This window comes from Artemia franciscana, chromosome 9 (assembly GCF_032884065.1).
Source record: "Artemia franciscana chromosome 9, ASM3288406v1, whole genome shotgun sequence".
In the NCBI taxonomy this organism is placed as follows: domain Eukaryota; kingdom Metazoa; phylum Arthropoda; class Branchiopoda; order Anostraca; family Artemiidae; genus Artemia; species Artemia franciscana.
In genome coordinates this window covers 45,474,602-45,489,716 of record NC_088871.1, presented here as the reverse complement: position 1 = coordinate 45,489,716, position 15,115 = coordinate 45,474,602, and the positions used below count along the sequence as shown (strand labels likewise).

The window sequence follows — 15,115 nt, the reverse complement described above, 5'->3', positions numbered from 1 at the left end:
TCTTTCTCTCTCTCGATCTCTCTCGTTCCTTCTCTCTCTCTCCTCCTCCTCTCTCTCTCTATCTCTCTTTCTCTCACTATGTCTGCATGTATGGGTTTTTATGAGTTTTTGTCTTTCTCACTCTTCGTACCAGTGTGTCTCGATGGGTGTTTGCTTGTCTCTCTTTCTCTGTGTGTCTAAGCATGTGTTTGCATGTTTCAATGTCTGTTTTTATGTGTTTATGCGTCTGACTCTGTGTATTTGTAGGTGATTTTGTTTGTTTCTCTCTCACTATGTGAGTGTGTCCATGCGGCTGTTTGCTTGTTTCTCCCAATATACTTGTGTTTGCAAGTGGGTTATTTCATTTTTCGTGTCTGTCTTTGTGCGTTTGGTTATCTAACGGTATATGTTTGCATGTGTTTTTGTCTTTTTCTCTCTCACTACGCTTGTGTGTCTGAGCGGCTGTATGCTTGTATCTCTCACTATGCTTGGTATTCGAGCGGGTGTTTGCATGTTTTCGTGTATTTCTTTTTGTGTTTGTCGGTCTGACTGTGTGTTTTCAGGTGTTTTTGTCTCTTTCTCTCTCTCTCTCTCTCTCTCTCTCTCACTCTCTCTCTCTCTCACTCACTATACCCATATGTTTGAGCGGGTGTTTGCATATTTTCATGTTTGTCTTTATGTGTTTGCGCGCCTGACACTGTTTGTTTGTAGGTATTTCGCTCTCCCTCTCTCTCTCTCTCTCTCTCTTTTTTTCTCTCTCTTTGCCCATTTGTCTGAGCAAAGTTTTGTTTGTCTCTCTCACTATGCCTTTTTGTCTGATTGGGTATAGGCATGTTTTCGTGATGGTCTTAGTCTGTTTGTGTATCTAGATCTGTGTGCCTGTAGGTGTTTATCTGTCTCTCTTTCTCTCTCTCCCACTGTGCCTGTGTGTCTGAGTGGCTGTCTGCTTGTCTCTCTCAATATGCCTGTGTCTAAGCAGGTATTAGTATGTCTCTGTGTCTGTCTTTCTTTGCTTGTGTGTCTGACTTTGTGTTTCTGTAGGTTTTTTTCTCTCTCTTACTATGCTTGTGTGTCTGAGTGGCTGTTTGCTTATCTATCTCACTATGCCTGTGTCTTTGAATGGGTGTTTACATTTTACGTGTCTATCTATGTTTGTGTCTTCTTCTACTTGTTTGCATATGTTTTGTCTCTCTTTCTCTCTCACTATGCCTGTGTGTCTGAGCAGCTGATTGCTCGTCCCTCTTTCGTATATTATATATATATGCTTTTCTCAACTATTTACCTATTGTACAGACCGTAGTGGACTGGGCAATACAGAAGAAGATACAAGTTTTACTGTTTTCTTTGCTGCCTAACAAATGTCACGCGTAAACTATTTTGATTACAATTTAATGTCCTTAAACCTTCTTTTCTTCTCTAAAAACAAATTAAATGTATGCATTCCATTCCCAACTTTTGTGCTTTTGTTTGTGACTACATTTTCAATTCTATGATAACTATTAACCTATCTTGTACTTAAAACAATTTTCTTTTAGGTAAGAAAGGCATGGCAAGACTATGAATTTGATATTGCATATAAAATTCACATTAATCTTAAAAAATACATAATTTTCTGGGCTCTAAAGTTTGAAAATATTACTAGGGTTCCGGCGATAATTTTTTTTACTGCTGCTTTTCAAAAAATGACTTTTTTTAAAGAATTCGATTTAATTAGAATTTAATACCAGATATACTAGATAATATATAATACCAGATTAGTAAAGTTGTTAATGATTTTAATCTCACCTTTCCTAATATTTGCTTAATAACATCCGTTTTATCCTTCTGCTTTGGCTGCCCATTTTTTGGCACAAATCCAGGTGGCATTGATCCCGGTGGTCTATATGTACTTCCCACCTAGAAAAACAACATTTGGATAAAAAAAAATAGGTTCTAATATTCACTTCAAGTACTTCGATTATAAAAACACCTTATTTATCTCCAATTAAAGTCTATTCATCCCAGTAGCTCTAAAATATATATATGTCTCTTTCCTTTCAATTTACCCCATCAAAATACGGTAATACTAAATGTACTCTCAAAATGCCAAAAAAGTTCTAATTTCAGCTTTGCGATTGGAAATTACTATCTAATTGGGAATTGGTTTTCATTATGTTGAGTGGCACTTCAACCTTACAATTATAGTGAGTTGACTTTCTATTTTTTAGACTCGACTGTTAAATTGATTGAAGTACCATCTTAAACTGAAGATGCCAGATGGCATGTCCAGTTTAAAGTTGGAAGGGTTTCTAATAAGGAATCTGGTTCTCATGAAAAATCAAGATGAATTATTAATGTAGGGCACATACTTACTGCAAAAAATACAAGGCCATTTGTAGTGCCCGTATTGTTAATAAGAAAAGTTGACCAGCAATGACCATGATATACTTCTTTACCAGCGATTGTGGATTATCAATAGCTTACACCAGACAATAAATTTTTACTATCATTGAAACTAAATGGGAATTTTTCTAAAATCAATTGATCATTGTTTTACTATTTTCTATTAAGCTAATATTTCCTTTTGGAATTTTTCTTGTTTTAATGTCTAATGAGATTCTAAAAATTAAAATCTCCCTAAATAAAGGTTTTTCTGGTCTCTTTGGAAAAAAGATGTGATAATTCCCAAGTATTTACCTTCTCAATTTTCAATTTAGGTAATAGATCAAATTTTAGAATTTTCCTTGTTTTAATATCTAATGAGATTTTAGAAATTTTAATCTCCCAGAATAAAATTTTGCAGAAAAGGTCTCTTTGCAGATAAAAAATGTAATAATTCCCAAGAAGTAACCTTCTCAGTTTTCATTTTGGTTCAGTTTTCAGTTTTCATTACCACTGTGGTAAAGCAGCTGTTTTTCTCTGATACAACTGTAAAAATGAAAAAAATTTCCTCTGGGATATTCTGCCCAAAAACATCCCGCTTAACTCTACAAAAAGCTTGTCATAATATATTCTGAGATTGTAGGTTCTTTTCAAGCACAATATTGAAGAAAACATTTGTTGGTCACTAGAACGAACTTTTTGATTACTAAATTCTGATCACTAAACATGACTCACTAAATTCTGATCACTAAATTCTCGCACTAACAAATGACCTTATCATCGGAGGAACCCAGTTTCAGCATAAAACTATCCACAAATACTCATGGAACTCGCCTGATGGTCGAACCCACAACCAGATTGACCATATCTTGATCAACAAAAAGTGGAAGTCAAGCCTTCAAGATGTAAGAGCCTACAGAGGAGACGACGTCGCCTCAGACCACGCCTTGATGATTGCAAAGCTGTCCCTCAAACTGAAAGCCACGAAAAAATCCCAAACCAAAGAGAAACCTGCCTACGACTCTGAAAAGCTCTCAAACGCAGCAGTTCTTCATAGGTTCAACATACAGCTTACAAACAGGTTTGAGAGCTTGGCCCTATATTTGGATAGAGAAGCCACTGTGGAGACAACCTGGGCCACCCTAAAAGAAGCCTACAACCAGACAGCAATAGAAACAATTGGGCACAAAAAAAGACCCAAAGACGAGTGGTTATCTGATAAGACATGGACCCTTATCGAAGAGCGTCGGAAACTAAAATGATGGAGATAACAGCGACACAGTCTTGAGTAACCAGCTGTATCGATACCAAGACAAGCTGTTGAAAAAGAGCGCAAGGGGAGATAAACGGAACTTTCTAGAACAAAAGGCAGCTATGGCAGAAGAAGCGGCCAAGCGCGGCGATTCCAGAGCCGTCTATAAAATCATCAATGAAATCATCGGGAAACGTCGCAACCTAAATGGACCAGTAAAAGACGGAAACGGGAAGACAGTCACAGCCCCCGATGAAATCTCTGAAGTTTGGGCCCAACACTTCGAGAAAGTTCTCAACCGACCTAGTCCTCCGAACACAGCAGATATCCCCACAACCCCTTTCCTGGAACTTCAAATCAATACGGAAGAACCGTCAACCAAAGAACTGGTACAAGCCGCTCGCAAACTGAAGAACGGCAGAGCACCAGGAAGCGACAAGATATCAGCAGAAATGATTAAAGCCTCTTTAGGCGCTTGCATAACTGTGTGGATCACATTCTTTGCATGTATATGGAAATCAGAGAAAGTCCCCGAAGAATGGAGAAAAAGCACACTCATCAAGCTTTTTAAGAAAGGAGATGCAGCAAAATGCGATAACTGGAGGGGCATCAGTCTCCTTTCTATCCCGGAGAAACTATTCTCACAGATAATCCTTCGTCGCATCCAGACAGCCTTAGATAAGCACTTGCGAGACGAGCAACATGGCTTCCGTCCATCCCGCTCCTGCTCCGACCTTATATATGTCCTACGCATGATGATCGAGGAATGCAATGAATGGAGGCAAAAGATGTACCTTGTCTTTGTGGATTTCGAAAAAGCCTTCGATTCAATACACCGAGATTCGCTGTGGAATATCCTCCGATATTACGGCATTCCAGAAAAACTTGTATCCTTGATCATTGCCCTATATGAAAACACCGAGTGCTGCGTTCGGACCCACGAAGGAAATACAAGGTATTTCCATATCATGTCCGGTGTCAAACAGGGATGTGTCCTCTCCCCCTTGCTTTTTGTCCTAGTAATCGATTATGTGCTCCGAGACTGCACGGGGTTTGGTATCCAAATCTGCGACAACAAACGACTAGCAGATCTTGATTTCGCCGACGACATCACCCTGATGGAAGCAAACAAGGAAAGGCTCCAGGATCTTCTCGAAGTAATCCGAGAGAAAGCGAGTCTTTTGGGACTAAAAATAAACTCGGACAAAACAAAAAGCATGGCAACGAGCGACTCACCACTGGGCTTAAAGTGCGGGGACAATACAGTAGAACAGGTAGTGGATTTTAGATACCTTGGAAGTACAGTCGAACGAACTGGATCCAGCGAAAAGGAGGTGCAGTCTAGGATTGGACAAGCCAGTGGAGCTTTTAATCGACTAAAGCCAGTGTGGCGATCGAAAAAGTACTCCCTGAAACTGAAAATGAGGCTGTTCAACAGTAACGTCATCTCCGCCCTCCTTTATAGCTGTGAATGTTGGAAACTAAACCAACACCAAGAAAAGAGGATTCTTGCCTTCGAGAACAACTGTCTTCGCAGAATACTGAATATTAACTGGAGAGACCACATAACCAACCAGACTGTTCGGTCTATCTCGCGCCAGCCCCTGGTAACAGATGTCATACGCCAACGAAGATGGCGCTACCTGGGGCATGTTATCCGTATGGCGGGAGATAGACTCCCCAGAACTGTACTGGAGTGGCAACCAGATGGAACCCGAAGAAGAGGGAAGCCGAAGAATACACTTCGTCGTACGTACCAGCGGGACCTAAAACACATCAATGCGATAGTCCAACCCCAGTGGGAAGACGTCTGGGCAGCAGCACATATGAGGGACGACTGGCGGCTCTTTTTGGATGCCCTGGGTGCCTCTGGCGGCACAGGAGGAACTAAGGTCTAAGGTCTAAGGTAAGGTTCTTTTCAAGCACAATATTGAAGAAAACATTTGTTGGTCACTAGAACGAACTTTTTGATTACTAAATTCTGATCACTAAACATGACCTTCAATCCATAATCTCTCGCCAGAATAGATGGTTGATCAATAATGGTGATCACCATTGTTGCAAGAAATCGCCTAAAATGAGTACAATGCAATCAATATTATATAGATTTTCTCACCAAGTTTTGCCAGTTTGGAAATTATGAATTAAAAGGATTAAAATAGCATCTCAGATTAATCCATTTTAGTTTCACTTAATTTTAAATTATCTTGTATAATGATGACACGTTGAGTTTTCCTGATAAATAAGGAAAGTAAGGAGTGATATTAAAACTTAAAACAAACAGAAATTATTCCGTATAGTAAAGGGGTTGTCCCCTCCTCAACACCTCGCTCTTTACGCTAGAGTTTTTTAATGTTTTGAAAATGTAGAGTTGTGACAAAGAGCCAAACTTTAGCGTAAAGAGTGAGGTGTTGAGGAGGGGACAACCCCTTTACTATACGGAATAATTTCTGTTTGTTTTAAGTTTTAATGTCGCTCCTTACTTTCAGTTAAAAACAACTTCTTTTGTTTATTTAATTGATAGATAGAGCGATAGGTTTATTCACACGGAAGCCCAGTTAGGCTACGGCGACATGCAAAAAGCAAGCGAAAATATACAGCAACAAATCATAGACTGAAAAGACACTAAAACTAAATATTTGAGAAGATCATCACAATACCTCATACTTACTCGGACGAACTTTCCAATTTTGTTTATATTTAAGTCCCATTTTTAGGTAGATTTCTTTACCCCAGTTCTCCTTGACCTCCTCGTATAGCCCAAGGGAGGGCGAGGTGGCCTTCTCAGCTTGCCAAACCTGAACTTCCTGAGGCTCAAGTCTAGTAGTAACTAGCCTAGATACAATCCCTACCACCCCTCATATCCTCATATCCATATCATACCTGTCCCTAATTCCAGCAATTACCTAGCCCTGCACGGTCTAATATATTCTTCACCTGGTTTGGCAACGAATCCTTTCTCCTATCTTGAAGCATCGTTAAAAATGCTTGTTTAACTAACCTATGCGTAAACTGACACTGCGAGTTTATTTGTTCTCTACTTTTTTAAAAACCATTACCACCGACATCCTTACGTTAATTCTAGTTTCTTATTCCTAAAATAAGAAAATGCTTTATAAATAATGGCACTAGAAGAGACGTAACCCTAAACAAGAGGCATTCTGCACTGTTCAATAAACCAGAAAATATCCGTGCTATAACAGGCAGCCGCCACATCCTTCCTCGCTTCCAAAGTGTGACTGGTATTCCATCTGTACCTAGAGCAGACCCGCCTCTCATTCCTTCAATTGTCTCTCAAACTTCACTTACCTTTAGGAGAGCAACCAAATCATAATCACATCCTTTCATTGGCCGATCTACTTTAGCACGTACTGCAGATACCAGATCAACATTCTAACTTGTTCCTCCTTGGTCCCTAATCATTTCGTTTTCTCTCTCTTAAGATTTAAATTTAATGACGAAACAATGGAAATGTGTTGCGCCTCAGTAAAAGTTAAGCTTCCTCAACTGGATTAAACCTTGAAAAAGAAAACCAAAAGTTTGAAGCTTATTAAAAATTATTGTTATAAATTGGATTTACTTTAATAATCAAATATCTTTGAAAAAAACTTCAATATGAAAAGACAGCAAATTGTTGCTTTTAGAATTCAAGGGACATTTCCTTCTCTATAATCTTTCTCCAATTGCTGTCCTATCCTAATTTCATGCTCTTTTTCTTAATCTTCAACATTTTCTTATACTTATTCTGAATCAAGTTATAATCCATATAAAATCTAGTATTTTAGCTACTACTTATGCTATCTCTTACTTTTCGCAGTGCCTCTAAAACTTCCTGGTGTTTCCTTTCAAATCAACATATCCGTTCTCAATTCCATTCTTAACTCTGCAATTTAACTTTGAACCTACCTCATATACAATATCATAAACTAATGATAAAGACTCCTCTATTTTTCCATTCCCTAATCAAATCAAACATTACTCTAATTCCTGCTGAACTTCTTCACTCGTTATCGTATTGTGAAAATCTTTCTTTTTCTCTCCTGTTACTTTCAGTGTCTGTCTAATCCATAAATACTCATTTTCCTCCGTCTTTTCTTCCTGTCACTATTAGCCGCTAGTTTCTTAGAACTAACCCACTCAAAAGTATCCTAACAAGCAATTGATACAAACCTACTGCTGCTATTACCTTGAAATCCACACGTTCTCAAGACCAGAAAATAATTTACCCTTTTAAGAAAAACAAGGCTATGAATTTTCTGTTTAGTATACATATACTGATGTATATTCCTTAAGGTTTTTTAACCTCTTTTATTTATTAAAATTTAAAAAAGTTAAAACATTTTGAACGTGTTTTGTTTCATACAGTAAATAACTGAGCCAAATTGAAAACGAGCAAAAACTAACATTAGTAGGGCTTAAAACCCTCTTGCCTTTTCAAGACCAGAACATAATTCGCCCTTTACTGAAGACAAAATAAATTTAAATATTTTCACTTTGTTTTTACTTGTTTAAAATGTTTTTAATCGATACATGAAGGGGAGAGTTCGCCCCCTATCACTCCGGTTACAGCGCCAGTTACAAGCTGTCCATAGTAAATTTAAACTCAAAACGAGCAAATAAAATGAGTAGGGCTGACAACCCCCATGCCTTCTCAAGACCAGAAAACAAATTGCACTTTACTGAAAACAAAATACGGTTGATATGTTTTCATTTTTCTTACTTTCTTAAGCAAAAAAATATCAAAACCTTATTCAGTATATGTCAATTAAACTGACAAACTATGGTCATTTGTTTTTTTATTGGTTTTCTTCTTTTTTTTCAGTAAAGTGTGAACTGTTCTGATTTAGAGAAGGCATTGAGGCTATCAGCTCTACTCGGGATAATTTTTGCTTATTTTTAGTGTGACTCTGCTATTTAATGTAATTTCTGTTCGTTTTAATTTCATTTATTTGTTGGTATTGATTTTTAGAAGTTTTTGGTCATTCTTGGCTTGAAAATCTTGTCTTTTAGAAATTTTTTTTTTATTAATTCAAGCAAAAAGACCGTATGGCTCCTGAATAGGGTTTTTGGTCGTTCAGGCTATTTTGTTTAGTTACTACGGGCTGTGTTCATCTTTAATCAGGCTGCAGCTACCGCTGCGACTATGATCAAAAAGTTAGTGAATCTCTAAAGATAAAACAAGAAGCAATGTAAATCTTTCTTACTACTTCATAGATAACAGGTTGCGTCTACATAATTTAAATTTTGTAGATAATAAACAGGAAAAATCCTCCGGCTTTTTTTTATTTGGATGAGTAAAAGACAAATCACAGGGAATTAGGCAGAAAAGCCAGTCTTATATGGTAACGTACCCAAGAGAAGCAACTCTTCAAAAGACGCTTGTGAATAATGCCATCCATCATCTTGTACACGAAACAGCAGTTTTTGCCAAAAATGATTTTATTTTAAATATTATGTGTTGTTAGCTAAAAAGGAAATTTCTATCGAAATGATACCTTGAATAGCTGTCGATGGTATTCCAGTGCCATACTAGCTGTCGAGAGGAAAAGACGGAAAAAGAATTCGCTCATGCGAAAAAAAAACGATTTTCCTTGTTTTTCAAGCCAATAGATTTCCCTTCCTGTTCAAGCCAAGGACTCTATAAGTCCTAAATTTATTTTCCCCCAAGATGCTTCCACTGGTGCTCTTCTCGTTTTGTTCCGACATTATTTTTAGGGATTTCGTGTTATTATTTTGCTATGGGCCGTATTCATATTTTACTAGGTTGTCGCGGTGAAGAACAATCAGCATGACGTGATATAACTACTGCAATTGGAGTTTAATTAGCTCAGAAAAAAGATATTGAAATTGATAAATAAAAAGGAATGTTTCGTTATAAACTTATTTTGTAAAATCGCAGTTCTTTTTTGTAAGCTATTGACTTTTGCAATCTATGGTTAGAACCTGGAAAAGACACTTTTTAGTGAAGATGACGTCCTGGAAAACTATACAAGATGATGAATGAATCCAAATAGCAAGCCCAAAGCCGAAGGAAACATGATGATGAACGAAAACTGAATATAAAACCTGCGGTTAAAACATAAGAGACAGGGATGATCATAGCAAATAATAAACAAAATCTGCTGTTTAAAGAGAAGCAACTGTGAAAACCAAGGGAGAACGCAAATCCTACAAAATGAATTATTCATTGGTGCATTAACAAGAAGGAGCAGTTAAATTTATGCCAAAATTTCTTAATTCCATTTAAATTGCTGATTTGACGCCTCATAACCTACAACCGAAAAAAGATAACTTTGTTTATGCATAATGGATCAGGAATGGATCATCGAACTACAAACAAACGTAATTTATTCAAAAATATAGCCACTGGGGAAAAGTCGGAAAATAAGTTTTTTTTTAGTAATATGCAAAACGCAAAACGCATGAAAAATCATCTTAGGCTATGATAGAGAAAATAAAGCTGAAAAAAAATCTGCGGCTAGAAGACAAGCGGCAATAAGCATCACAGCCAGTCACAAATGAAAATAATAGACAAGAAATCCGTGGTAGGACACAAGTGACAGGGATGATTGCATCGGATTGTAAACGAAATCAATGGTTAGAAGAGAAGCAATAGGTAAACCACAACGAATCCCAGGAAAGTATGAATTTAATAAAAATGGAAGGTTATTGAATGCATCACAGGAAGGAAGCATTGAATCCACGCCAGATATTGATTAATTCAATTGATATTTCTGATTTGACAACCCTTGGTTCCAAATTAAAGAACAATGCAAAGATTGTGCTAATGCATAATTAAAGAATCAAATATATGCAAGACTTCGGTATGGTGAGTGCTGGAGCCCTGGTGAAGCTCGGTTTCCGATACCATATACGCCGTCATTTTCGAATTTCTTTTAAAGATACAAATGTACATGCAAGCTCATGACGTACAACATAAATTTGTTTTGAAAGGGCCAGAAAGAGCAAAACTTTTTGGAAAAGGAAACTGGTTTTGAAAAGTACAAAAAAATGCTCATATACGTTCCCTTGCGATGATAAAAAAAAGTAATCAAAAGATAGTTCAAACCACATTATTTAGAAATTAAGTGAATAAATTTATTTTAACTCTACTCTATAATAATCTTGAGACATGATGTAACAATACCATAGAAATGAAATTTTATTTGTCTGTAGCTTTGATGGCTTTTGTAGTTAGTTTCAGTAATTCTGCTGTGATTTCCATAGATCTTGGAACAGAGTGGATGAAAGTTGGTATAGTTTCTCCGGGAATGCCACTAGAAATTGCTCTTAACAAAGAATCTAAGCGGAAAACGCCAGTAGCTATTGCTTTTAGAAATGGAGAAAGAAATTTTGGAGAGGAGGCTGTGGCTATTGGTGTAAGATTTCCTAAAAACTGCTACACGCACCTGACAGACCTGCTTGGTAAGTCTGTGGAGCATCCTTCTGTTAAGCGGTATCAGAAAATGTTCCCATACCATGAGATTGTGCCTCACCCTGCACGCCAGACAGTAATGTTTAAGCATGAATCTGGTGAGCTTTATACAGTTGAAGAATTAGTGGGTGAAATCCTTGCCAAAGCTGTTGAATATGCAAAAATTTTTTCGAAGGAAGCTTCAATGGCAGAGGTGGTGATAGCTGTTCCACCTTACTTTAATCAGGCTGAAAGAAGAGCTGTACTGAAGGCTGCAGATATTGGTAATATCAAAGTGCTTCAACTGATGAATACAAATGCAGCCGTTGGGCTTAACTTTGGTGTATCCAGAATAAAAGATTGGAATGAATCTGCTAGATATTTTCTTTTTTTTGATATGGGGGCATCTAGTACAGTTGCAACTGTTGTCGCTTATCATACAACTAAATCGGCAGAAGGAGGGAAAAGTTTGACTAGTCCCAAACTTAGTATTTTAGGCGTTGGAGTTGACCGAACCCTCGGTGGTGTTGAAATTCAAAGACGACTTCAATGGCATTTAGCAAAAGTTTTCAATAATAAAAATGACGAAGGAACTAAAACTGACGTGACAGAAAATCCTCGAGCTCTGGCAAAACTTTTTATAGAAGCCGGACGTGTGAAAAACATACTGAGTGCGAATACCGAGCATTATGCACAAATTGAAGGCCTTTTAGACAAAAAAGATTTTAAATATTTAGTGACACGAACAGAGCTAGAACAGTTATCAGATGATTTGTTGGATAGGTTAGAAGGACCTATTTTTCAAGCTCTAAAATTATCTGGTCTTACTATAGACAGGCTTGAACAAGTTATTTTAGTAGGAGGAAATACGCGCATGCCTGCTGTTCAAAAACGGTTGACGGAATTAACCGGGCGAGTGATGAGCAAAACCATAAATGCTGATGAGGCCTGTACCCTCGGTGCCCTTTACCTTGTATCAGATTTGAGTTCCTCTTTTAAGGTGAAGAAATTTTTTGTTCAGGATTTAGCATTAACAGAAGTTAATGTGCATTTTGAACGATACGATGAAGAGAAGAAGGAGGTAAATACGGTTAAGAAAACATTGTATTCATTTATGAATCCTTTTCCACAGAAGAAGATCCTGACATTTATCAAACAGCAAGAAGACTTTGAGTTTTATATAAATTATGCTCTTACAGAAAGATCTGAATTTCTTCCACCAAAATTGAACGTTAGTGTAGTTAAACTAAAAGGAGTCAAGCAGAGCATTCAGAAAAATACTGCAAATGATGAAGTCTTTAAAGGTATCAAAGTCCACTTCAATCTCGACGAAAGTGGTATTCTACACTTAGATACTATTGAAAGTACATATCAAAAGGTACCTATTGATGCAATATTTCCTAAAAATACTGAAGTAAATACAATAGGCACAAATAGTACTCTAATCAACAGCTCTGTAACAAAGAAAGGAAACCCCCCAAAAGCAATAGATATAAAAGAAAAAATTGCATTTGAGGAATCATTTCTAGATCTTCCTGATTTTACATCTAAAGATTTTGAAAGTATTATGAGCAGAGTTAGGAGAATAAACAACGCAGACAAACTAAAGCAAGAAAAAGAACATGTATTTAATCTCTTACAGGAATATACCCTTGATGTGAAGAATAGAATCTATTATGATAAGGAATATGTGGCTCTTTCCACAGATAAGGAGAGAGATACTATTTATAACAAATGTTCAGAAATCGTCAATTGGCTTGATGAAAAAGGCTTTGATTCAACCACTGAAGTACTTCATCAAAAACTTGCAGATATTAAAGCAGTTACTAGCAATTTAGAATTCAGAGTGGCCGAAGCCAAGAATCGAGATGAGGCTGTTTTTTATTCTTGATTACATGAAAAAAAAACTAGTTTTTTTTAACTGAAAGTAAGGAGCGACATTAAAACTTAAAACGAACAGAAATTACTCCGTATATGAAATGGGTTGTCCCCTCCGCAATCCCTCGCTCTTTACGCTAAAGTTTGACTCTTTGCCACAATTCTGCTTTTTAAAACAATTAAAAGCCTTAGCGTAAAGAGCGAGGGATTGCAGAGGGGACAACCCATTTCATATACGGAGTAATTTCTGTTCGTTTTAAGTTTTAATGTCGCTCCTTACTTTCAGTTAAAAAAAACTAGTTTTTTTCATGTAATTTCTGAACGTTTTTGAATTAATGCATGTTTAATTTTGGCTTTCCACACATAAATTATTAAAATGAAACTTGCATATTAAATCCTTTTTTGGCTAAATGGCTTTCTCTTAGTTTTGATTGTACGATTTTGAGAAATAAGGGATGGGGAAGGAGGCCTAGTTGCCATGCAATTTTTCGGTTACATAAAAAGGCAACTATAAATTTTAATTTTTAACGAATTTTTTTATTAGTAAAAAATATACGTAACTTAAGAATTAACTTACGTAACAAACTTTTATATTCTTTAATTTTTATTATGTATATGAGGGGGGTTTGTACCCTCGTTAATACCTCGTTCTTTACACTAAATCGTAAGTTTTGTCCCAATTCTTTAAGAATAACCCCTGAATCAGAAAGGCCATAGAATAAATAGTTGAAATTACTAAAAATACTATAGCATAAAGAGCGAGGTATTTATCTCCTCCTAAATACCTCGCTCTTTATGCTAAAGTTTTTTAGAACCCGTCATATGCGTAATAATCTCTGTTCGTTTTAAGTTTCAATGCTACTCTTTACTTTCAATTGAAAAAAACTTTTCCATGTTTATTTTTTCATTGTTTTTTTATAGTTATTTTAGAAAATCCTGTGCCCTTTTCATTGAATTTCTGTTCCCCCATGACATATTTCTCCAAGGAAAGATCCTCCCACATAGCCCCCTCTCCTGAACCCCACCCCAAAAACCAAAAAAATCCCCTGAAAACGTCTGTACACTTCCCAATAACCATTATTATATGTAAACACTGGTCGAAGTTTATAACTTGCAGCCCCTCCCCCAGGGACTGTGGGGGAGTAAGTCATTCCCAAAGACATAGTTATTATGGTTTTTGACTATGCGGAACAAAATGGCTATCTCAAAATTTTGATCCGTTGACTTTGGAGAAAAAAGAGCGTGGGAGGGGGCCTAGGTGCCCTCCAATTTTTTTGATCACTTAAAAATGGAACTAGAACTTTTCATTTCCGTTAGAATGAGTCCTCTTGCGACATTCTAGGACCACTTGGTCGATACGATGACCCTTGGGGAAAAAAAAAATAAAAATAAAAAATAAACACGCACCCGTGATTTGTCTTCTGGCAAAAAATACGAAATTCCACATTTGTGTAGATAGGACCTTGAAAAATTTTCTATAGGGTTCTCTGATACGCCGAATGCGATGGTGTGATTTTTGTTAAGATTCTTTGACCTTTAGGGAGCGTTTTCCCCTATTTTCTAAAATAAGGCAAATTTTTTCAGGCTCGTAACTTTTGATGACAAAGACTAAATTTGATGAAACTTATATATTTAAAATCAGCATGAAAATCTGATTCTTTTGATGTATATTTTAGCATCAAAATTCCGTTTTTTAGAGTTTCGTTTACTATTGAGCCGGGTCGCTCCTTACTTTCGTTACCACGAACTGTTTGAAAAAGCTTTAAATGATAACTTAAAGTTTCCAGAAGAAATAAAAAATTCGTCCCCTAACGATCAGTTTTTGGACCAAAATGAACTAAGCAGTTTTCTCCAATTCAATAGTAAGTCTGCATCATGGTTAAGTGATGCCACACCAACTCTTACTTTACAACCACCTACTGAGACACCCAAATTCACCACTTCAGACTTTCTGTATAAAGCTGATGATTTAGACCGTCAACGCCGTATGTTGGTAAAAAAGATACAAGGAAACAAAAAAGCCAAAAGAACTTTCTGACAAACTCAAAATCAACAACAATACGGCTGATAAAAAAGGTTATTACGAAAGCCAAAATGAGACTGCAGAAACTAAATGTGAAACAAAAGAGACTGGAAAGAGACATACAGAGAAACCAAAATTCAAAAAGCGAAAACAGACAGCACACCAAGTTCGTATATTGATATTTTCACACAACTCAAAACTGCCACAT

General features: G+C 36.7%; 2 protein-coding genes across 4 annotated transcripts in view; one reads left to right on the top strand and one right to left on the bottom strand.

The window, feature by feature from the left end:
* Nucleotides 1-15,115, bottom strand: part of LOC136031468 (major facilitator superfamily domain-containing protein 6-like) — a 151,264-nt gene that overhangs the window by 43,360 nt on the left and 92,789 nt on the right. For all 3 annotated transcript variants that reach the window (XM_065711092.1, XM_065711090.1, XM_065711091.1), the window contains exon 5: nucleotides 1,765-1,875. In XM_065711092.1, the coding sequence (XP_065567164.1) occupies nucleotides 1,765-1,875 (111 nt within the window). The remainder of the gene's footprint in view (nucleotides 1-1,764; nucleotides 1,876-15,115) is intronic.
* On the top strand, nucleotides 10,747-12,897 carry LOC136031538 (hypoxia up-regulated protein 1-like). Its single transcript, XM_065711207.1, has one exon. The coding sequence runs from the start codon at nucleotides 10,747-10,749 to the stop codon at nucleotides 12,895-12,897; it is 2,151 nt and encodes a 716-aa protein (XP_065567279.1).